Source organism: Muscardinus avellanarius, assembly GCF_963383645.1.
Source record: "Muscardinus avellanarius genome assembly, chromosome: 5".
Lineage (NCBI taxonomy): Eukaryota > Metazoa > Chordata > Mammalia > Rodentia > Gliridae > Muscardinus > Muscardinus avellanarius.
Window position 1 is genome coordinate 58,316,499 of NC_137790.1, and position 23,566 is coordinate 58,340,064.

The window sequence follows — 23,566 nt, forward strand, 5'->3', positions numbered from 1 at the left end:
ATTATTATCTCTTGATACTTATTTCTCAATTTAGGTATTCATTTTCTATGTCCCACATTTGACAAATCAGGAATAGTATTTTGTTCACAGATGCATTCCTATGAGCAAGAATAATCTCTGGGACAACATAGACTCAAAAATTATTTGTTGATCAACCAAAGCACAAACAACCCAATACAAAATGAAGAAAAAACTTGAATATACATTTTTTGGGAGAAGATACACAAATTGCCAATAAGCACACAGAAAGATGCTCAGGATCACTAATTAGTAAGGAAATGCAAATAAAAACCATAATAAAATATTTTATACCAATTAAGATGACTATTATAAAAAACAATTAAACAAGTGTTGGCACAAATGTGAAGAAATTTGAATATGGTGTATTGCTGGTGGCAATGTAAAATGACATAACCATTGAGGAAAACTGTTTGATATCTCCTCAAAAATCTAACATAGCATTATTATTTAATCTAGTAATTCCATTTTTGCATATATGCACAAAAGAACTAAGAGCAGGTACTGAAATACACATTTGAATACTAGTACTTGTAGCAGAAATATTCACAAAAGCCCAAAAGTGGAAGCCACCCAATGATCCATCAAACAATTAACAGATAAGTAAAATGTGGTATATAAGTACACTGGAATATTAGTCTTAAAAACAAATGAGCTGGACGTGGTGGTGCACGCTTGTAATCCCCACACTTGGGAGGCGGAGACAGGAGGATCACGCTGGTTCAAAGCCGGCCTCACTGACTTAAGAGACCCTGTTTCGAAATAAAAAATATAAAATAGGTCTGGGAGTGTAGCCCGGAGGTAGAAGGGTTTCCAGGAACCCCAGTGCCACCAAAAAAAAAAAAAAAAAAAAAAAGAAATTTTGATACCAGCTGCAACATGATGAACCTTGGAAGATGTTATGCTAAGTGAAATAGGCCAGATACAAAAGGACAAATATTATAAAATTTTACTTATGTGAGGTAGCTACAGTATTCAAATTCAGTCAGAAATTAGAACAGTTAGTTGCTAGAGGCTGAGGGAAGCGAATGAGAGTCTGTGTAATTCATACAGTTTCCATCTGGGATAACGAAAAAATTATAAAAATAGAATGTAGTTAATGCTACTGAGCTATATTTTTAACAGTGGTTAAAATGATAAATTGAGAGAGAAGTATCACTGGTTTGAGACCAGTCATCAACTTAGCAATACCCTATTTCAAAATTCAAATAAATAAAAAGGGATGAGAGTGTAGCTCAGGGGCAGAATACATGGGTTCGATTCCCAATATCCAAAAAAATACATAAAATTTTAACAAAAAAATCCATAAAAATACATAAAAATACATAAAATTTTAACAATGACTTGTGTGTACATGTATATCACTATCACTGATTTATATTTTGATGTGAGACTATAATGTACCAATAAAACTATTTTAAAGAAATTATTTGTTGAAAACTTTGAAAAGGGTTCTCCCTTTTTCTTTCTGTTGCAAGGAATTTTAATATTAAACTCAATAGCTATAGTATCTATGCTTCCTTCTAATAATTGTGGTTTTCTACAAATAGCAATTTGAGACAGATTATTGATTTTAATATACGTCAAATATTTTCAGTAACCTGACAAGTCTATAGAATTTTAAAATGTGAAAACCAAGAGATAATGATACCTATGATTTTCCCTCTGTGGATTTAGGTACTTTGCCTTTGGAATTTTAAGGGAGTCTGTTCACATCTCTTTTATGTCACTTAATACTTTTATGGTAATTTGTGCCCATCTCTGTTTTCCTATAGCCTATAAGAAATTCACAGGAATCATCCATTATTAACTGAGGAATGATTCTTCTTCTTCTATGATAGGAATATACTATATCAGAATGGTGGTAAAGAGAATAATTTTTAGGAACAGCAATTGAGGGAGATGATATTATTTTCAACATTTTTCAAAACCCCAAAAGTAAGGTCATATGCAAAAAAAAAAAAAAAAGGAATGGGCCTGGGATGTGGGATTTGAGTAGAAACATAAGCTATGTCTTCAAAAGTAATTCTTACTTTCTGTGCCATCTGCTTCCAGTTGTTCTTCTCTGGGGTTCTGTTTAAATTTCATGTTTCCAATGTGCATGATGGCTGCAGTGAGTCTATAACATCCATACTTTTCATCGGGAAGAAAGCCCAACTTGTCCATGGCTTGCTGTATGTAAAAAGAGAATGAGATGGTCACGTCTTCTTTTCCCAAATACCTGCATAAAGCACCTCATCCCACTGTATCACCTCCCCACACTGGGCTGCAGGCTGGCAAAGGAGGAGAGCACCACAGACCTCTGCTGTGACCTCAACGCCTTGCAAATAGGCCCTGTGGGTACTTGCACACCAGCAGTCTGCCCATCTTTCTAAAAGAGGCTTAGAAGCCACAGGTAGTGACACAGGGTTGTAATCCCAGTATTTGGGAGGCTGAGACAAGGAGGCTCACATTTTCTCAGCCAGCCTCAGCAGCCTTCTGAGGCCATTCACAACTTAGTAAGACTCTGTTTCAAAATAAAAAATAGAGTAGGACTGGGAGTATAGCTTGAAGGTACGATGCCCCTGAGTTCAATCCCAGTACCACACTACCACACACACAGCAAAAGAGCCTTAGGAAGGCACAAGGCTTGGCTTGTTTAGCTTCCAGTAAATTTAGAGATTTCCTTCAACACCTTGCTCCTCTCTTCTCCCAGCAACAGATCACTACCGACTATACAAGGTCAATTATTCTGCCTTTTGTGGTTCTGGCAGCAAGCACTGTGTGTGCTGGATTGCTGTTTCTGGGATCCCATATGTTCTCCAGGTTTTATTCAAGAGCTGGCTCATTTCACAGACTGACAAAAGAAAGTGTTCAAGAAAAGCCACCTCACCACAAAATTGTATCCTAAGAAACTACTATACATGGTAAGATATGCATTCTCACACATTCCAGGAGGTAGAAAAATAGGTACAAGATTGCTAATGGTTATTCTAAAATGTGTAACTGAAAGAAATTCATATTCCTAAACTAGTGTTTTTACTTCTAGAAATCTAACATAAAATGAATCTGATATGCAGAAAAAGTGTTTACCTACAACCAGCATTGAGGAGAGAACAAAAGTCTTAAAAACTAATGATAGGAGATAGCTCCATACTCAATAAGACAAATACGTAATCAAATATTGAGTATTCATTTAAATATTTATGAAGCATTTTTTATTCTGTATAATTAAAACAGGGTTTCATTGAGTTGCAAAGAGGGTGTCCATGAACCGCCATCCTCCAGTCTCCGCCTTCCGAATGCTGGAATTACAAGCATGTGCCACCATGCCAGGCTGTTATGAAGCATTTTTCATGATATTTGCATATAAGATAAAATTGAAAAAAAAATTTAAACCAAATAAAATATGCAGTATGGTTATAAACTTGTTAGAAAACAAAAACAATATTATAGCCATACAAAAGAAACCCTAAATAAATGAAAAAAAAACAGAATGAACACCATAGAATATAAACACCAAATAAAAGAAGTGTTTATCATTGAGTTGAAATTTGTTTCTAACTTTCTATAGTGTCAAAGTTATTCCCCTGACAACCTGTAGATTTAATCAGTATACTTTGGGCAAAAGCAGAAAGAAAGAGTAAGATCACTTGGCCGGGTCCCTGAAGAAGAATGTAGTACTAAAATTCTCTAACTTCTCATGGTCATCAGTGGAGTTTGCCCTGACAGCGAGTGAACTTACTTCTGTGGCCAGCGACTCTTCAGCATCGTCCAAGCTCTCCACAGCAACTGCTCCACAGGAACAAATGTGAAAGTCAGAGGCATCTGCAGACACCAGGAGCATGTCTACATTGGGAAAGCCATTCATTAAACAACTTAGAGAAACCCAGGAAGCAGAAGAAAATTATTGGCCAGTATTCACAGTTTGTTCTTACAGCTTATAACATACTCATAAACAAGCCACAATAAAAACTCATGTTCTAGACCCAAATCTCTGCACTCAATTTTTGCTCTCTATTAACTTTTCAATCATATGTTAATGCCTCCCTAGAAAGCACCAGGCCAGCCAAATCCAAAAAACAAACTCAACTGCAGCAGCATAAGGCAGTGTGGGAAGAAAAAAAAAAAAAAACACAAGATAATGTGTGTTGGCAAAACTTTGAAAACAGGAATCTGGCCTAGATTCCTAGCAGAGGGCCAGAGGGAGGGCTGAGCTTCAAGGGCTAGGAAGCAGCAGACCTGGGGTCAGCACCCAGGGAGCAGCAGCAGTGCCGCCTGTCACTTCACATCCTCACTCTTAGGAGGCTGAGTCTATCTTTCTAGGGATCCATAAATCAGCAACTGTGTTCAACACTGAGCCACTGATGTGTCAAGCACGCCTGACATGATTCACTTCATCAGGACACATAACGCAGGCCAAGGCCAAGGCCGGCTGTCAGCCCCACATCACCAGCCCACTCGGCAGAGTCAGCTTAACCTCTTACTGCCCAACGCTTGTGCCTGGTGAAGGCTTTTGGTTTTAGTTTTGTTTTGTTTTGTTTAAGCTGGTCTTATTTTTTTAATATTTTTTAAAAATTACATGTGTGTATGTTTATGCTCACTAAAGTGAATACATGCTATCTTGAACCCCAAATCTCAAAATAAAAGATATTGGGCTATAGGAATATTCATGCAATTCTATTTAGAAAGAAGCCAAATATCAATTAGCAGTTGAATGGGTTAAATGTGTAATGTTATATTCATGTGATGTTCTTTTATTCTTCATATAAAGACATGCTATAACATGGGAGAATTTCAAAATAATTATGCTCAGAGAAATCAGACCAAAAGAATATATACTGTATGATTCTGCATCATAAAATTCTGGCCTATGCAGCCTAGTCTATAGTGATGGAAAGTACAATAGCAGTCAGCTAGGGAAGAAGGATGGGAAGGAAGAGCAACCAGTATAAGGGGCCAGAGGAAGGCCCTCTGGAACTCAGTGAGACCCTGTTTCCAAATAAAGAATAAAAAATAGGGCTGGAGATGTAGTTCAGAGGTAGAATACACCGGGTTCCATTCCCAATACTGAAAACAAAAAGACCCCAAGAAACTTTTTAGTGCTTATGTGCATTATTATGATTGTGGTGATAGTTGCCAACACTTAGCAACTGTACACGTCAAACATGTGGCGTTCATTTTAATTAATAAAATAATATTATTATTAAAGATAATAATAGTAATAATTCAATGAAGCTGGGGTTTTTGTGGGGGGGTACTGGGGATGGAACCCAGAGGTATTCTACCTGTGAGCTACACCCCCAGTCCTATTTTTTATTCTTTATTTTGAAACAGGGTCTCACTGAGTTGCAGAGGACCTAAGTAGCTGCGGCTGTCTGCGAACCATGATTCTCCAGTCTCAGCCTCCCAAATGTTGGGATTACAAGAGTGTGCCACCACACCCGGCTGAGAAAGCTGTTTTATAACACTTATTTTTTAAAAAGAAATTAAACTAGTACAAAGGAAGTCAAGCAATGGCAAATACAACACATTTTTCTTATTTGTTTGTTTGTTTGCTTGCTTGTTTGTTTATTGTGGTACTGGGGATTGAACCCAATGGTATTGTACCATTTGTACCACTGAGCTACACCCAGCTATATTTTTCTTTTTCTTTTTTTTTTTATCCGTGTTCTGCTGGCCTCAAACCTATAATCCTTCTGTCTCAGCCTCATATGCTTAGGATTATAGGTGTGCACCACCATGTATATACTGTATAGAGGCTGGTCCTGGGGCAACACGTCACCTCATGTCCTCAGCTCCTTCGGTGAGCAGCCACAGTCTCTGTTGTGATTCTTCATACTCAGTTCTTTTGTAGCACAAACAAATGCTTACAGGTTACGAGATCTGGATGCAATTATCATATTGCTAAGATGCGTCCTCATATATCAATCCTTGGGATGCTCCCAAAGTATTCTTTTGTAAACACTGATGAAGAGTACCCCATTCTTTCTGAAAATGTTTCCCAGAATGACAGTGGGTGCTGAAAACAAGTGGAATGATAATACCCAGCGCTGGCCACCAGATGTCAGCAACTGCTCAGTAATCACTCTAAGCAGCTCCCCAAAACAATGAGATAAATGTGTTCAGGACAAACATGGATTTCCCAGAGGAGTTCAAAGGCTTCAGCTGGTTTTATGTATTAGTAACCACTGATGCTTTAAAAAGTCTTGAGGTCACAAATGGTTCTTACTTTAGACCCTGTGTATCAGGTGCCCTGCACAGCATGGAAATTCAGGTTGAGACTTTTAAATTTGACAAGGCTACTGAAGAAAGGCAACAACTTGGCAGAGCTTTGCCCAACTGTCAAGGGCAATTAGGAGTTGGATACCAAGTAATCAAAAGACTACAAGCTTTATAGTATTCTTAATCTAAACATATTGGACTGGAGGAATAGTTCCCTTCAGTTTGCTAGCCTGCATCTGAGACCTCAGCCCACATCCACTCCTGTGGATCCATTAATGTCTTCAGTGGGTAACTCTAATGCCTCAGAATCAGCTTGTCATTCTCCCCTTCCAGCAACTTCTACAGCACTTAAAATCTAAATCCTCTCTACCATGTTTTGCAAGATGCTGTATGATCTGGCTCCTGCTGATTTCCTCTATATTACTGCTCTCTCCATTCTATAACCCACAATGGCCATTTCCTATTCCAAAAATAAACAAATGTATTTCTGCCTCAGGGCCTTGGTATTCACCATTCTCTAGGAATTTTATCCTGAAAGTCTTTGCCTACTTGCTACTTTACTCATTTAGTTGTCTGAAAAAATATTGCTTTCTGAGAGAAAAATTGCCTGACCATGCTATCTAAAATATAACCATCCATAACCCTACAAAATCCATTATTTCTACCCCCCCACCCTACTTAATTTTTCTTTTTAGACCTACCACAAATCTGACATTATGTATTTCTTTATTCCTTCGTTGCCTGTCTTCCATTTTGGAATGTAATTACATGAGAACAAGGACTTGTTGGTTATCACTATCCTCCATGCCTAAATAGCAGTTTCAGTGGCACACATAGCAATCCTACAATAAATGTTTGTTTAAAGAATGTCAGAAATTCATTCTTGTACCCCCCCAAATTTGCTTCTTTTCATTTCTTTTTATGGCATGATAATTATCCTAATCAAATTATATAACTTGGTGTTTTTGAGTGATAATTCTTCCGTGTTCCTATATTTAGTCATTGCCAGGATCCACCTACTCCACCATGGACCTGGTCTCTTTCCTCCATTCTCACAGACACCACCTTGAGCAACTGTCTTGTCATCTCACTGTGTTTGTTGCAATAGCTTTCTTCTAATATTTTCTTCTGCATGCCCTCCTGCCCATCACACCAGCTTAGTCATCCTCAACACTGCTCTCAACTGGATGGGTGACATTTATTACCCACCAATCCCTAAAACCCAGAGATAATACACATCTCCAGCTTCCTGAGTGCAGAAACTATCAGCATACAGTCTCCACTGCTCCCCCATGCAAATCCTTTCCTCCAGTCAGCCTGGACTCTGCGCCTGCTCTAGATTTGCCTTTTACTGGCCTTGTCTGCATTAATCCCTCTTCCAGACATATCCTCCACTCTTGACTCTTATCAAAACTCCTTTTCCCTTCTTCTTTTCCCCACTGGGATCCCTTTCTCTGTGAAATTCTCACTGACCACCGAACACACTGGTGATGTCTCCCAGATCTTTGTTCTTGTCTAAACCACCCATGTGGCTCTAATTATTTAAGGCTTCAAAATGTCTACCACTTTTACGTGAGCGTGCGCACACACGCAAGCACAGAACACACACACACACACACAGAGTAATAGGCATCCTGCCCTCCTCGAAGCATTCTTCTTTCATTACTATTAAACTGAAAAAGGTGTCACCATGTACTCTCTACCTCATATAGAATTATAGAGCATCGGTTCTATAATTGCTTTAGTTCTCTAAGATACAAGATGAATAAACTGAGGTTTTAAAAGGCTGAGAGCCAAGCTCAATGGCTCATGCCTATAATCCCAGCTTTTCAGGAAGCTGAAGAAGGAGGATCTCAAGTTTGAGACCAACCTGGGCAATTTAGCAAGATCCTGTCTCAAAAATAAATAAAAGCTAAGAGACCTCCTAAAATAACACTTTAGAGCCCTTGCCCCCTCAGATCCAGACTCTTTTTTTTTTTTTTTGGTGAGTCTGGGGATGGAACCCGGGGACATTCGACCTCCGACTACACCCTCTGCCCTATTTTTTTCTCTTTATTTTGAAACAAGGTCTCACTAAGTTGCAGAGGGCCTCACTAAGTAGCTGAGGCTGTCCGCGAACCGCGATCCTCGGGTCCCATCCCCCCAAATGCTGGGATTAAGGGTGAGCCACCATGCCCGGCAGATGCAGAGAATCTTACACTTACCATGGAGTTCTTTTTTGCCAGACAGGATTTGATAGAATATGTGATAATTCCTCTCTCCAGGCTGCTGGTAAATCACCCGGGATTTTTCAAGCAGATCTGGGTGGGTGGAAGTGGACAGAGATGCATACTTAGATGTTCCTGCAAACTTAGAAGGAAAGTGCTCAGGTGGTGCAATGGCTACTTACAGATCTCGATGTCTGCAGATGACAGCATGCCTCTGGCCTCAAAGTACATCCTCATGAATTTCCCCTAGGTGGACACAGACCACAGCCCAAACAATCAAAATGGCTTCATTTCATGTATACAACCCTCAAAGTGACTACACTTCCAAAAGATTAAAAATCATGCAACATGAATTTGAGAAGAGATGGCACCAGTTAATATTTAGAGGGAGCTAGAATGATTGCCAGGACTCACAGAGGTCCTGACTTCTCTCCCAAATTGGCTTGTCACTACCTGTGTATTGTGCGAACTGTGAAATCTCTCTGGCCTTCAGTATTCTTACCTAAAGCTGGGGAATATAATATCTGCTCAGCATACTCCTTCATTCATGTATTTGACGTTCACTTAGCATCTGCTATGATCTAAGAAGTCTGGTAGTGCTGGAGGTACCACATAAGAAAAATAGGCATGCTGCCTACTCCTACGATGTCTATATTCTAGAGGGCGACTGGTTTCTGTTAACCCAGCTGTGCTGCAGCTCATCAGGTAAGAGAAAAGGGGGCATTACACAGAGTTTGAGAAGTAGACAAGCACCATACTGTGTACACCGTATGAAACACAGGCAAAAGGCTTTATTTATTTCATATATACTCAGGAGTCACTGGGAGGTTTTAAGCAGAGAAATTATGTGACCTGATTCATATTTCAAACACACCTTGGCATTCTTTCTTTGTGAAAGCCACGAGGCAGCATGTAGAGGGGCAGGAAGGCTGTGCAGAGCTGGCAGTGCCCAGGATAGAGTGCCAGAGACAGCTGAACAGGTTGTGTTCCACAGCTGGAGGCTGAGGTGAGGATGACAGAGCCGGGCAGAGGCAGCCTGGAAGAGGTCAGCCCGCACCAGGAAGGCACCAGGGCAGGACGCTGCCTGGCAGGGGTAGAAGAGGGCTGCATGCAGGGAACTCGAGCTAGGAGGTTAAATAATGTAGGACAGTGGGCACTACACACACAAGTTAATGCACACATGTATATGTATATATGTGCCTGTCTCTTATACACACATACTTAAACACACATACATGGAATTAATTAAAAGAATTTAAGCTGGATTTCTTGTTTTTGAACCCCCTTTTCTCTCCTTCATCCTTCCTGACTTTTATTTATCCATCTTTCTTTTTATTTTGTCTCTTTACTTCCTTCAAGCCTTTCAGCTTTGTTTAATCTTGTTCTCTTTCCATTGCACTTTCCTTATCTTTCTTTCTTTTTCATTTCTTTTTAAAATTTGTTTCCTTTTATTTTTCTTTATTTTAATTTTTCCTTTTCCTCTCCTTCTCTTCCTCCCTTCCTTTTCTACTCTTACTTATTTTTAGCTTTCTATCTCCCATATTTCCATAGAAAATCCCTTAGCACTCTAACAAATCCCAAATATAGCAGTTGTTTTATAGAGCAGTATTAGCACCTGCCATGACCAGCCAAATGTTAAAAGCAGAGCAAATGTTGACAGAGAAGCTTTGGAAGGAAGCTAAGCATATCAGCAAGATGCCATTATTCAATTTTGCCCAGAGACTCAAACAGGAAGCCTTCTACAAATTTCCTTGAAAATTATACAGTGACTCTGCTTCTCATTCTTGGCATAAAATAATTTGTGAAACTAAATTTTGAAGTCTAAATTCTGTCCCTGTCATAGGACTTCTGTTATCAAAATCTACTTTAAAAAACTTTTCTAAATCAAAAAAGAAAAGTTGAAAATAGTAAAGCCATAGGAAATAGTATAAAAATAATCATAGTAAGAATTATGAAGTGCCTACTAAGTTGACTGGTAGGTAATACGACTACAGAAAATTATGAAGACAGTATTTCAAATTGTAAAATATAATATAATTTACTATAATATGAGGGTAAGCATCCCTACTGGGAGAGAAAAGAAATGTAAAACTATCAAGAAATACTGTCTTTCTGAAATTAACTAAATAGAAACTTCTCAGACATATTTAAATGTTTCAATGTCTTAGCCATAAGGCCTACTTAATTTTTAAGGTATCTAACAATATTATAAACTTTAATCTAAAAGACCTTCTTTGATGTTCTAGAATTTTTTCATACCTATGTCCTCAGTTTTTAATTGTTTAAATATTAAAAGTTGATACTATGCTAAATCATTTTACTTACAAAACGAGAGGAATTGTCATTTCTCAGGGTTTTAGCATTTCCAAATGCTTCCAAGATAGGATTCACTTGTGTGATTTGATCTCCTAAAGTCTCCTGAGAGGCATACCAGAGAAATACAACTTAATAAGTTGTTACCAGAATTCCATAATATGGCAAACCCTCCATCTCCAGGTCCATACCCATTCTTGCTTTAACAACCAAAAGCTAAGAGCTCCAATCCAAACTTGATCATAGAATATTATTTTGGAATTGGAATTCAGAAAAGCAGATGAACAGCAGAGGCTGACTTATATATGATATTTCTATGAGTACATATGGGAACTCACTGTTTTGTAATACTTTCTTTTAGTTACCATTGGCCTTAGTGGGGATATCAGTCACTTACCAGAACAAATGAAAATATGAAAGTCTATTTCCAGAAAAACTTAATTTCACCTCTTCTTACACTGCTAACCTCCTCTTCCCACCTAGTCCTCACACCTAAAAATTCATCCTAGGGTAATAGAGCAGACTTTTGCCATTAATAAGTTATATTTTAGCTGGGCGTGGTGGCGCACGCTTGTAACTTTAGCATTCAGGAGGCTGAGACAGGAGGATCGCGGTTCACAGACAGCCTCAGCTACTTAGTGAGGTCCTCTGCAACTCAGTGAGACCTGGTTTCAAAATAAAGAATAAAAAATAGGGCAGGGGGTGTAGCTCAGAGGTCGAATACCCCTGGGTTCCATCCCCAGACCCACAAAAATAAAAAAAAAAGTTATATTTTTTGTTTTCTATTGTTCCTAAGTAATGTAAGGTTCACACCAAGAGGTGACAGGTAATAGTATTGATCTTGAATTTGAATCCTTCATATTCAGCAGATGGGCCAAAATAGGTCATTTACACAAAGTGAGACTGAATCACCAGCCAGCAGATACATTACACCATGGCCTTACTGTTTTTCATTTGGTTGGTTGGTTGTTGGTTGTTGTTTTTTGGTTTTTGTTTTTCTTTTGTGGGTGTGCGGTACTGGGGATAAAACCCAAGGGAATTCTACCTCTGAATAAAATACCACTTCTATCCCTACTTTTTTTTAACAGGATCTCATTAAGTTGCTGCTGGCTGTGAACCTGCAATCCTCCTATCTGGAATCCTCCTTATTGTTTTCTACTCATCCTCAAAGACCCACTTTATGGAAATAATTATAGCATATGATATTTGAGAGTATGTATTATTACAAATATATCCCTTCTACTTAACATGCCTTTAAAAATCAATCAAGTTTAGGAATATGGGAAATTGTAAAAGAAAGTTTCTATAGCTTAAAATTTTAATCAAATGGCTATTTTGATATATTTATTGCTTATCAAAATAGCAGGCAGCCTCAGGATCAAACTAAAAATACAAAATAATGTTTGACATTGAAATATGATAGGTTTAGCAGCTCAATAATTCACTCAACATTACCTAATTTTTTTTTTCACCCCAACTTTCATGACCAAGTCATCTGCAAATTATCATGAAAGCCCACTAACCTGTTGTATATAGCTATACAGAAGAAGATAAAAATTATCACAGATAAAAATTAGAGAAAGTAAATTTTTCAAAACATGGGAAAAGATTAAAGTTGAGGGAATGAGCATCAGGTGTTTGGGATTTGATACAGGTGCAGATATATAGGAATCTAACATCACATTGTAGCTAAAGAGATTCCGAAGTACCAAAAGTGGTCATTCAAGGCACTTATATTCCTATCCTTAAAGTCAGACAGTATGGATTTTGAGGGTATAACTATCAGAGAGGCCAAGAAACAAGCAGGAAAATGCCCTAAATTTAAGCAGATCTATAATTATGTAATTTATATTTTCTATTATTGATTTGGAGAACTTGATCTCTCAAGGAGTAAAGAAAGATAGACAACAGTAATTTTCTAGACTCTTCAAACTGGTCTGCGGTTCTTTCCATCCCCTTACTTTACATAACTGGTCATGGCAGAGCCTCCATGATCCAGTAGAGAGGGCAGCCTCACCTTTCCTGCCATAAATTTTTAACACTTACCGACTTTTTCCTGGATTCACTCATGGATGCAATGGTGGCAAAATACTGGATAATATATTTGGTGTTCACAGTCTTTCCAGCACCAGATTCTCCTCTGTGATTTGAGATTCAGTGACATAGTTAACTGGTTATGTTCATCAGTGCGATAAAAGTTAAGTAATTCTCATCAGATCCAACCTTCTCTCAGACAAAAAGTCCACCAATCCTTTCATCCAGCAATTGTGCTTTAGGCTTTTCCTTTATCTTTGATGACCAGCTAACTTTGTAATGTGGGAATAACCAGTGGCAAATTCATAGACAGGCTTACCACCTGAAGTATCATAGGACAAAGAGCTTCCTACATATCTATGCAACTTCAGAACTCAGCCTATCTACCTGCAAAGTGCTAAACTCTTAACTTCCCCTCTAGTGCTAAGATTTCAAGTCTCTATGTCTCTTTGGGGATAGCAGAATCCAATGGAGAGCCCAACACACTAGGTGGCATCATCATTGTACAAGAAGGCCAAGGACTTGAGCTCTTCTCAGCCTCTTGGGTCTCAGTCGCCTGATAACATGGCTTGCCCTGCCAGTTTTATTTCCATAAAAAATTAACATATAACAAAATACCGCTGAGGTTTTTTCCTTCATTCTTCGCCTTGGGGATTGAACCTAGGAGCATTCTAATCTTAAACTACACCACCAGGCTTTTTTTTGTTGGGGGGGGGGATACTGGGGATGGAACACAAGATATTCTACCTGTGAGCTACACCCCCAGCCCTACTTTTTATTCTTTATTTTCAAACAGGGTCTCACTGAGTTGCAAAGGGCCTCACTAAGTAGCTGAGGCTGTCTGCAAACTGTGATCCTCCTGTCTCAGCCTCCCAAATGCTGGGATTACAAGTGTGTGCCACCACGCCTGGCTCTACCAGCCCATTTTAATATTTTTTGTTTGTTTGTTTTGAAACCAGGTCTCATCAGGTTTCTGAGGGCCTCACTACACTGCTACAGCTTTCCTAGATCCTGAAATCTTCCTGTCTCAGCTTCTCAAGTATTGGGATTACAGGACGAACCACCATGCCCATCACTTGCTCTCTCTTCTTATCCCTCTAAACATCACCATCTTTTAGATCTCACCAATTACTGTACCTTGACCTGCCTCAGTCTGGCTAATTACAACAGCATGTTCTCTGTTCCATGCTTATATCCAGTGGTGTTTCAGCCAGTTCAGAGATCTGTGAAAGCAATCATCTGGGAGCATGGAGGTCTTTTCACTAAGAAGGTGCTCCAGCCCACCTTGTACACTGTGATTTCTAAAGGCCACTTTAAATGACGGAGGCAGACTACCTGACACCACATTTGGAGTAACCAGTGACTAAAGCCTTATGACAATTTGCTAAGTATCTTATTTTTGCCTGGAATGTAATCTGCATTTAAAAAAACAACAATTCAAAGTTGTCAAGTCTAAGCTTTAGTTTCAGTGAAACGTATGTGTCTGTTTCCATCAAAACTTAGTGCAAGCCAAAAGGAAAAAAGCCAAACACTTACGTAAATAGGATAGATTGGTTCTCTCGTCCTGCAAAGAGAAAAGAAAAATAACAGAATATTCTTATACTAGAGGCTTAGGTATTTTCAGAAACTTATTCACAATGTCCTTGGCCACAGTGTGTTTGTTTACTGTGGTACTGAGGCTTGAATCCAGGGAGATCTATGACTCAGCTACATCCCAGCACTTTTTATATTTTATTTTGGTACAGGGTCTTACTAAATTGCTGAGGCTGGTCTCGAACTGGCAATCTTCCTGTCTTAGACACCCAAGTACTGGGATTACAGGTATATGCCACCATGCTCAGCTTCTTTGACTTCTTTGAAGCAAGACACAAGGAAAAGTATTTGCTTCATTTACCATTAGTTTAAAATGATCACTTAAATAGTACAGAAGAAAATAGAATTTTTTCTATGTACACAAATGATAAGAATATATAAATTGTAGACCTTTTCCCTTACTCTAAATACAAATGATAAGCACCTAATGGTGCACATTTTTGCCATTTTAAGCCTTTTAGAATTATGTAATAATAGCTATAGAATAACTTATTTGTGTCAGATGGTAGAGCAGATGCTTTATATAATAAAAACTGACATTTACAAGGACCTTAGTCTGGACCAAACACAAACCTTAGCACTTAAATGCATTATTTCACTTTGAATTGCAAGCTAATTGTCCCAGTAGCCCTAGGAGGTTCATACTAATTTGCTCACATTTTATCCAGAAGGAAACAGGCTTTTACAGATTTGATACATAAAGGCCATGCTCTGCTCACAATGCTTAATTGTCACGTGGTGACACAGAAAAATTGAAGATCAGATAGTTCTACTTTTCCTTTTGTAGGGCAGCTACTTACTGTGAAGCATATCCTGAAAGGCATTGTTGGCAACAGCAAAGATGTGAGGGGGAGCCTCTGAGTGCCTCTTCCCTTTGTAGGCAGCCATGACTTCTTTCTGATACACTGGAAGCCACTTGTAAGGGTTTATGACCACACAGAAGAGACCTGCATATGTCTGAGGGAGGATCATTACAAATTTCAGAAAACAGATTAGACACACTTTCAGGTTTGTCGATTCTTCCTGTCAGGAAGCATTTGTTTGAATACTTACTTAAAAGTGCAGAGGTTTTAGATTCATATAAAGAAAAGACTTTTAACAGAAAGAGACAGAAGCAGGTTAGACTAGTATCAGGACCTGGTATTACCTCTCTCCTTGGAAATCTACTATCTACTAACACAACTGACATTTACAGCTTTCAAAGACAGAACACTAATAAGCAGACTGCAGGGATTTTTTAAAGCCAGCCATCAGACATTTAAGTCCAGAAAGGAATCTGTGCCCCAGCAAGATTAGGTACCTGCTTTCAGGGCACTGAGAGGGAATAAATAGCTCCTGTCCATCAGTTAGCCACAGAAGTCATTGAATTGTGACTCCTCAAAAAAGATATGTTTATATCCTAATCCCCAGAAACTGCAAATGTGACCTTGTTTAGAAAAAGCACCTTTACAGATATAAACAAGCTAAAGGCCTGAAGATAATATCTCACTGGGTCTTAAATTTAATGAGTGGGGTCTTTTCAGGAGACACACAGAGGTGACATAAAGATGGAGGCAGATGAAAGTGATGAGGCTACAAGGAATGCTAATAGCTCCAAGAAGTCAAAAGACAGGTAAGGATTCTCCTGTATGGAGTCCAGTGGAAATGCAACCATACTAATAGGATTTGAATTTGAACATCTGGCCCCCAGAACTGTAGGACAATGAATATCTATTATTTGGGGGGGGTAGTATGGGGGATGGAACCTAGAGGATTTCTACCTCCGGGCTACACTCCCAGACCTATTTTATATTTTATTTGGAAACAGGGTCTCTTAAACCAGCTGAGACTGGCTTCAAACCTGCATAATCCTCCTGTCTCAGCCTCCCAAGCACGGGGATTACAAGCGTGCACCACCACACCTGGCTTGAATATCTATTGTTTTAAGCCACTCAGTTTGTAGTAGCTTTGTTATAGAATCCTAGAGAGGCTAATACGATCACTTGGCAAATCAGAGAACCAACCAAGGAGGGAACTGATGGCATGTCATGGTTCTCATGGCAGTAGATTCCAGCTGCCATTATCATAGCCTAATCTCAGTGCTGCTTCTGATGCATAGATTTGTGGCATACAAAAGAAACTTAGAAACCAACTATCACCAATTTAATGATGGTGAGAAAAATCCTCCTGGTCATTCAACATTAATTCAGTGACAGGCACTGAACTTTGTATTTTATCTACATTCTTTTATTAAATCTTCCAAGTTAGCATGGAGAGCTAATATTAATAAGTATTAATAAGTATTAATATCCCACTTTATAAGACAGTGAATTCAAGAAGTCAAGGCTCTGCAAGACAGAGAAGGTATAAGAGAGGAAAACCCTGTCCTCACCTGGGACCGCATGAACTGCTTTCTCAACAAGATGGAAGAGGTATTGGAAGAGCAACAACTCTATCCTCTCCTCATTTCTTGCTATGCTGCCCTCTAGGCAGAAGTGTCTCCTACAGTGTCAGGACAGGTTTAGATGCTGCTTTTGGACATCAACACAAGAGACAGCAGGTGAGCTTACATAGGAACATAAGTTCTGATTCATGTTTATTAACCCACTGTCTAGACCCTGGTCTGACCTTAAGAGTGTTCATTTTACTACCACTGGGCCTATAAACAGAGCATTTTGTATTTTTATTAACTTATTCATTAAACAAGCATGTACTGCACACCTGGTAGGCAAATTTTAAAGCACAGCAGGAACTTGGCATGTCTTCAGGGGGCTCACAGTCTAGTGATCAAGAGTAGGCATAAACTTTCTGATGATCACAGTGAAAATTGCTACCATCAACAGATAAACACCTCAGGGACTCAGCTCATTTCTCTCCCTAATTCCCTGAAAAAGATCACCATCTAAGACACTCAATTACTGCTTTTAGGAGTGTTGAGCATATGCTTATCTATTTCCACACAGTCAGGCATATGTGTTCATATGTGTATGTGCATGAATACAAGCATGCCCCACTTTACCTATTCACAACTATATCAAAAATGAAATACATACTTTCCACTTGGAAAATTTTTTGAAAAGAAAACTCTTAACTAATAAGTAACAGAGTTGGTTTTTGGACACTGTTCTATCAGGTTCCAAGTCTTGGTTTATTAATTTAGCATGACTACCTATGGAAAGGGACCTGAATGCTGACAAAACAAAATTGAAAAAATGCTCAGATAAGTCTCTCCCCAGTAAGTGTTCCTTAAGGACAGTTTCTATTTGAGTATGCTGCAATTAAATGTGATGCATCACCTGGGAGAGGTTAGAACATCGTTAGTGTGCGTGCCAGTGTATTTTACCAGTAAAGCAGATATACACACATAGATCATCCAGCGGTCATAGCGCCTCCGCAGGACGTACAGCACAGATGCTTCATTGAGGTGAGTCAGCACTGCCACATCTTCAATCAGTTCAAACATTGCAGGATTCATCTGCTGGATTTTGTCCTCCTTGATAATCAGACTCTTCAGAAAGAAGACAAATATAAAATATATTTTTCTATTTCTTCTGTGCTTATTTACTTTTAACATTCTCTAGAAAGAATTCAGTGTAAAAAAATATATACATGCATATTTAGGCCTTCTTGAAGGATAAGGCCAGAAGAAATTAAAACAAACTTCATGGAAGAAATTGAGAATCCTCTCCCTCGCTAGGCATAGTGGTACACTTCTGTAATCCCAGTACTTGGGAGGCTGAGATGAAAGGATCATAGGTTATAAGCCAGCCTCAGCCACTTAGCAAGACTCTGTTTTAAAATAAAAGATTAAAAGGGCTGGAGATATAACTTGAAAGTAGAATGTCCTTAAGGTTCAATCCCCATGAATCCCCCCCAAAAAATCTTCTGACTTTGAAGAAAAGTACATTTTTCTATTATTTTACATCTTACAATGCCCTAATCTTATGGCTCTTTGCTGACCCTGAGGAGCTCTGAGAATATAAAAAATGCATTACACATGATATGGCCCTCTATTGATCCTCCACATCTGTTAGAAGTTTAGAAGAAGGAATTTTGTGTGTGTGTGTGTGTGTGTGTGTGTGTGTGTGTGTGTGTGTGTGGTACTGGGGTTCCTGGAAACCCTTCTACCTCCGGGCTACACTCCCAGACCTAATATATATATATATTTTTTTTAATTTATTTTTTGGAAACAGGGTCTCTTAAACCAGCAAGGCTGGCTTCGAACCTGTGTGATCCTCCTGTGTCTGCCTCCCAAGTGCGGGGATTACAAGCGTGTGCTTGTAAGAAGAAATTTGGAAGACCATATCAAGGATGTAAACCTCATCCAGAAATAATTCAAGACCTGACCTCTTTCTTTAATCTTTACCAACTACTCTAACTCATAATTATTTCCCCTCTGTCCAGTCTTACCATATATACAACTTATACTACCTTGGCCTTGGCCTTAATAACTTCAGTGAATTTTCTTTGGGGGCGGGTGGAACTGGGGATCCTACTCCAAGCTACACCTCTGGCTCTATTTTTTTCTCTTTATTTTGAAATGGGGTCTCACTAAGTTGCAGAGGGCTTCACTAAGTAGCTGAAGCTGGCCACAAACCTACGATCCTCCTGTCTCAGCCTCCCACGTACTGGGATTACAACCACCTTGCACCACCACGCCCAGCTTCTGTGAATGGTTTGTTGTTGTTGTTGTTTGTTTGTTTGTTTGTTTGTTTTGGTGGTGGTACTAGGGTTCCTGGAAACCCTTCTACTTACGGGCTACACTCCCAGACCTATTTTTTATATATATTTTTATATGGAAACAGGGTCTCTTAAGCCAGCACGGCTGGCTTCAGACCTGCACGATCCTCCTGTCTCCGCTTCCCAAGCGCAGGGATTATATGCGTGCCCACCACTTTAATAACTGACTATGTTAAGCTCTTTCCAAGATAGATTATAAGTGCCTCAAGAAAGAGCTTAGATGTGTCTTCTATAATTACTAAAGCACCTATTACAATGCCAGGGACATGGTAGGTACTTAGTGAATAAATAGTGTGTGGGGGAAGGTGTCACAGATAGGGATTTGAGCCTAAAGCCTCCTGTATGTTAGGCAAGTGTTCTACATACCAATTTTTAAATATGTTAATTAATTAATTAATTTAGTACTAGAGATTGAACCTAAGGGCATTCTACCTCCAAGATACATCCCCCAGCCCTTTTTATTTTTGTATTTTTAAAACAAGTTCTCCCTAGGTTATTGAGAATCTCACTACTTACTGAGGCCATCCTCAAACTGTCAATCCTCCCATCTCAGCCTCCCAAGTAGTGGGATTACAGTACTCCCCTAAAGTTCCTGGGATTCCAGATGTGTACATTATAATATTAATATCTTGATTAAGCCTGGTGTGGTAATCCCTGTATTTGGGAGATAGGAGAATTGCAGGTTCACAGCCAGCCTTAGCTACTTAGTGAGTTAGTGAGGCCTTCTGCAACTTAGTATGACCCTGTTTCAAAATAATGACTAAGGCCAGGAGTGGTGGTGCACACTTGTAATCCCCGCGCTTGGGAGGCAGAGACAGGAGGATCGCACAGCCAGCAGCGCTGACTTAAAAGATCCTGTTTCCAAATAAAAATATAAAAAATAGGTCTGGGAGTGTATCCTGGAGGTAGAAGGACTTCCAGGAACCCCAGTAACACCAAAAAAATAAAAGAATAAAAATTGGGGCTGAGGGTATAGCTTGGATGCTTTGGATTCAATCCCCAGTACAGAAAAAATAAAAATCTTGATTAATATGAGTACATAGCTACTATCAAACAATCGTTTTAGGTTCTTCTCAAAGGTGTCTTAATACCCTCTCTATAAGGCCTTTCCTTGATTAGATATTGGAAGCAAGTAATTTTCCCCAGGTAACCCCAGTTGATGATGACTTCATCTTATCAAAGCTCTCACACTCTTCATAGCCTTGAACCAATTTCTACCCACAGGATCCTTTGACAATGCTCCCAAAGTAATCCCTTCTCTTTGATTGTTTTTAATTTTCATATTTCAAGGGCTGCTTCTCTTCTGCCTTTACACACATGTAAAACATAATCAGATCCCTACACCTTCAAAACCTCCCGTTAGCCCTGATTCTTTTATTTTTTATTTATTTATTTATTTATTTATTTTTTTATTTTTTTATTTTTTTGGTGGTACTGGAGATGGAACCCAGAGGCTTTTTACCTCCAGGCTACACTCCCAGGCCTATTTTATATTTTATTTAGAAACAGGGTCTCACTAGGTTGCTAAGAGCCTCACTAAGTAGCTGAGGCTGGCTTTGAACCTGTGCAATCCTCCTGTCTCAGCCTCCCAAGCGCGAGGATTACAAGCATGCGCCACCATGCCCGGAAACCTGATTCTATTTTCTATCTTCTGTCCTTACCAGCTTTCTTCAATGCATAGTACTTTATACTCACTGGTTTTACTTCCTTTAATAATGTTACAAACATCAAAGGGAATTGGAAGTGCAGTCACTTCTAACATGGGAATGAGGAAGCCCGGGACAAGGCTGGAGAAATATTACCTTCATGACATAGTGTCCTTTAAGACCCCCTTTAGACTCCTCTTTCTAGAGGCATTAATAGCATACATGTTCTCATTATTTCCTTTTTAAAATTATAGTGTAACCACATTACATTCACAGATCACCTTAAATATTGTTGAAGAGACAAAGGGTTTAGTCAATTTTCTCAAAAGAGTAAGATTCTCATCTGGAGGTCTAATAAAACTGTGTTGGACACCATCAAAAAACTGAAGACAGACTGGGAAAAATATCTGCATAAGATTTATCTGATACAAAACTTAATATAGAATGCTAAGAAAAAAAAAAAAAAGAAAAAAAGAACTCTTCCAGCTTGCTATGGTTTGGATGTGGTTTCAGCATGTTCCCCAGTGGCTCACACATTGGAAACTGTCTTCTGTGATGGTGTTGGAAGGTGATGTGGAATGGTTAAGAGGTGGGGCCTAGTTAGAGGTATTTAGATCATAGAGGGTATCACAATCAGAAGGGGTTATGTATTGGATTTCAAATATTGTCCAAAGTCACATGTGTTGCAGGTTTGGTTCTTAATGCAACAATGTTCAGAGATTGGGTTTAGGAGAAGGATTAATCCTGATAGCTGAATGGACTCCTAGCAGATGGTGGAAACTGCAGGTGGTGGGGAGAAATTTGAGGAAGTGGGTCACTAGGGGCAGACCCTGGAAAAACATTTTTGTCCTACCCTGGAAAAACATTTTTTGTACTGGTCTCCTCCTCCTCCTTTTACTCCTCCTCCTCCTCCTCCTCCTCCTCCTCCTCCTCCTCCTCCTTCTTCTTCTTCTTCTTCTTCTTCTTCTTCTTCTTCTCTCTCTCTCTCTCTCTCTCTCTCTCTCTCTCTCTCTCTATCTCTATCTCTATCTCTCTCTCTCCTGCCCAGCTGCCATGAGCTGAGCAGCTTCCTCTACCACACTTCCGCCATGATGCTCTGTCTTACCACAGGCCCAAAGAAATGAATCTGTCCTCTGATTAAAAAGAGAACACATTTGTTCCCCAAATCAAATAGATATTCCCTTACCTTTCCATCTCTTGTCTCAATAAGTATTTTTCCATCATCTTCACTCCCTTTAACCTCAGCCTCAATGTATGCATTTTCCTCATCATGAACCCAACATTTCTTTTTCCCTGTAGAGAAAAAATTGAAATACAACCATATTACTTATAGAAATACTTATTGAGCACTTTCATACTGACCTATCTGATTTTATTTCTTTTCTTTTTTGTGTGTGTGGTACTGGGGGTGGAACCCAAAGGCTTTTCTACCTCCAGGCTATACTTCCAAACCTATTTTTGTACTTTATTTGGAATCAGGATCTCACTAAGTTGTTGAGAGCCTCACTTAGTAACTGAGGCTGGCTTCGAACCTGTGCGATCCTCCTGTCTCAGCCTCCCAAACGCTGGGATTACAAGCATGTGCCACCATGCCCGGCTCCTGATTTCATTTCTAATGAATCACTTGTTGACTTGGAGTCATCAACATGGGAAATAGAAAGTTATATAAAATTATAAATGCTTGCCCTAAAGATACAGCCACATAATGATTGTGATTTTATAGAAACAAGAAATGTCTCAGCAAGCAGAGCTTGATAGCACCATGGGTCACTGTGTTACAAGAATATTACCCACCAACACCTGCCAAAAACTTACCCACTTCTCCCAGCACCATCACTTCCTTCTACTCATAACCCCAGGCCCTCAGGTATTGCCCTGGTCCTTACCTTTTACCAGATCTCCTCCAAAACTCTCACTCAGAGATGGGCGTGGTGGCACATACTTGTAATCCCAACATTTGGGAGGCTGAGACAGAGGGTTGCAGTTCATGGACAGCCTCAGCTACTTAATGAGACCCTTTGCAATTCAGTGAGACCCTGTTTTAAAATAAAGAATAAAAAGTAGGGCTGGGGTGCAGTTCAGCGGTAGAATGACCGTGGGTTCTATCCCCAGTTCCACAAAAAATAATCTCTCATTCAGAAAGGTCTCACTATAACCAAGTAAAAAATTATGTCAATTGTGCTGTCTTCCAGGATTTTTTTTAGATATTTTTAATCTTTGAATGAAAGTATGAGGATGGCATATTAGAATTGGAGAGGAGGTTGAGGAGAGAGAATATTGGTTATTTTGTCATATAATAAAACTGATGTATACTACCCTCATATGTTTCTTTTCTCTCTTCTTCCACCCCTATGGGATTTTGAGTCAGAAATTTTATGAATACCTGAGGCAGCTCCCTGACTCACTTAACCACTTCTCAAATTCTCCTCTACCTAAAGCAGACATCCAGTGAAGATGAATAAAAAATACAATTTTAAAAAGCAATGAGTCTCAGCAGATCACAGAAGTTTCCAGATCATAGCTCCTCAGACAGGGCGAGGGTAGAGAATTTGGCCAGAGGGGGAAGTCCTAATCCATGGCTAAGAAAGACACAGTGAAAACCCCACTTGTTGTGAGCATACAATATATGTCAAAAATGTTGTGATTATATGAAATATATGTCAGGCTATAGGTATAGTGTAGGGACAGATGGACTGGCCAGATTTGCAAAGAAAATGGGACAGAAGAAGGATGTAACTGACATGCTCAAGACAAATTAATGGACACACACCTCAGACACACATCTGCAGTTTGGGACAACTGGAAAACAAGATAAGGATGAAATAATGGACA

At 39.2% G+C, this 23,566-nt stretch overlaps 1 protein-coding gene across 1 annotated transcript in view; it reads right to left on the minus strand.

Moving 5' to 3' along the window:
* The window catches only part of LOC308263160 (myosin-15-like), a gene marked incomplete at its 5' end in the record, with an annotated part of 185,662 nt that overhangs the window by 155,299 nt on the left and 6,797 nt on the right, over nucleotides 1-23,566 (minus strand). The window contains 10 exons of the mRNA XM_080696037.1: nucleotides 2,052-2,190; nucleotides 3,743-3,846; nucleotides 8,427-8,522; nucleotides 8,612-8,675; nucleotides 10,755-10,847; nucleotides 12,789-12,882; nucleotides 14,313-14,340; nucleotides 15,170-15,326; nucleotides 17,713-17,856; nucleotides 21,921-22,027. Of these exons, the coding sequence (XP_080552163.1) occupies nucleotides 2,052-2,190; nucleotides 3,743-3,846; nucleotides 8,427-8,522; nucleotides 8,612-8,675; nucleotides 10,755-10,847; nucleotides 12,789-12,882; nucleotides 14,313-14,340; nucleotides 15,170-15,326; nucleotides 17,713-17,856; nucleotides 21,921-22,027 (1,026 nt within the window). The remainder of the gene's footprint in view (nucleotides 1-2,051; nucleotides 2,191-3,742; nucleotides 3,847-8,426; nucleotides 8,523-8,611; nucleotides 8,676-10,754; nucleotides 10,848-12,788; nucleotides 12,883-14,312; nucleotides 14,341-15,169; nucleotides 15,327-17,712; nucleotides 17,857-21,920; nucleotides 22,028-23,566) is intronic.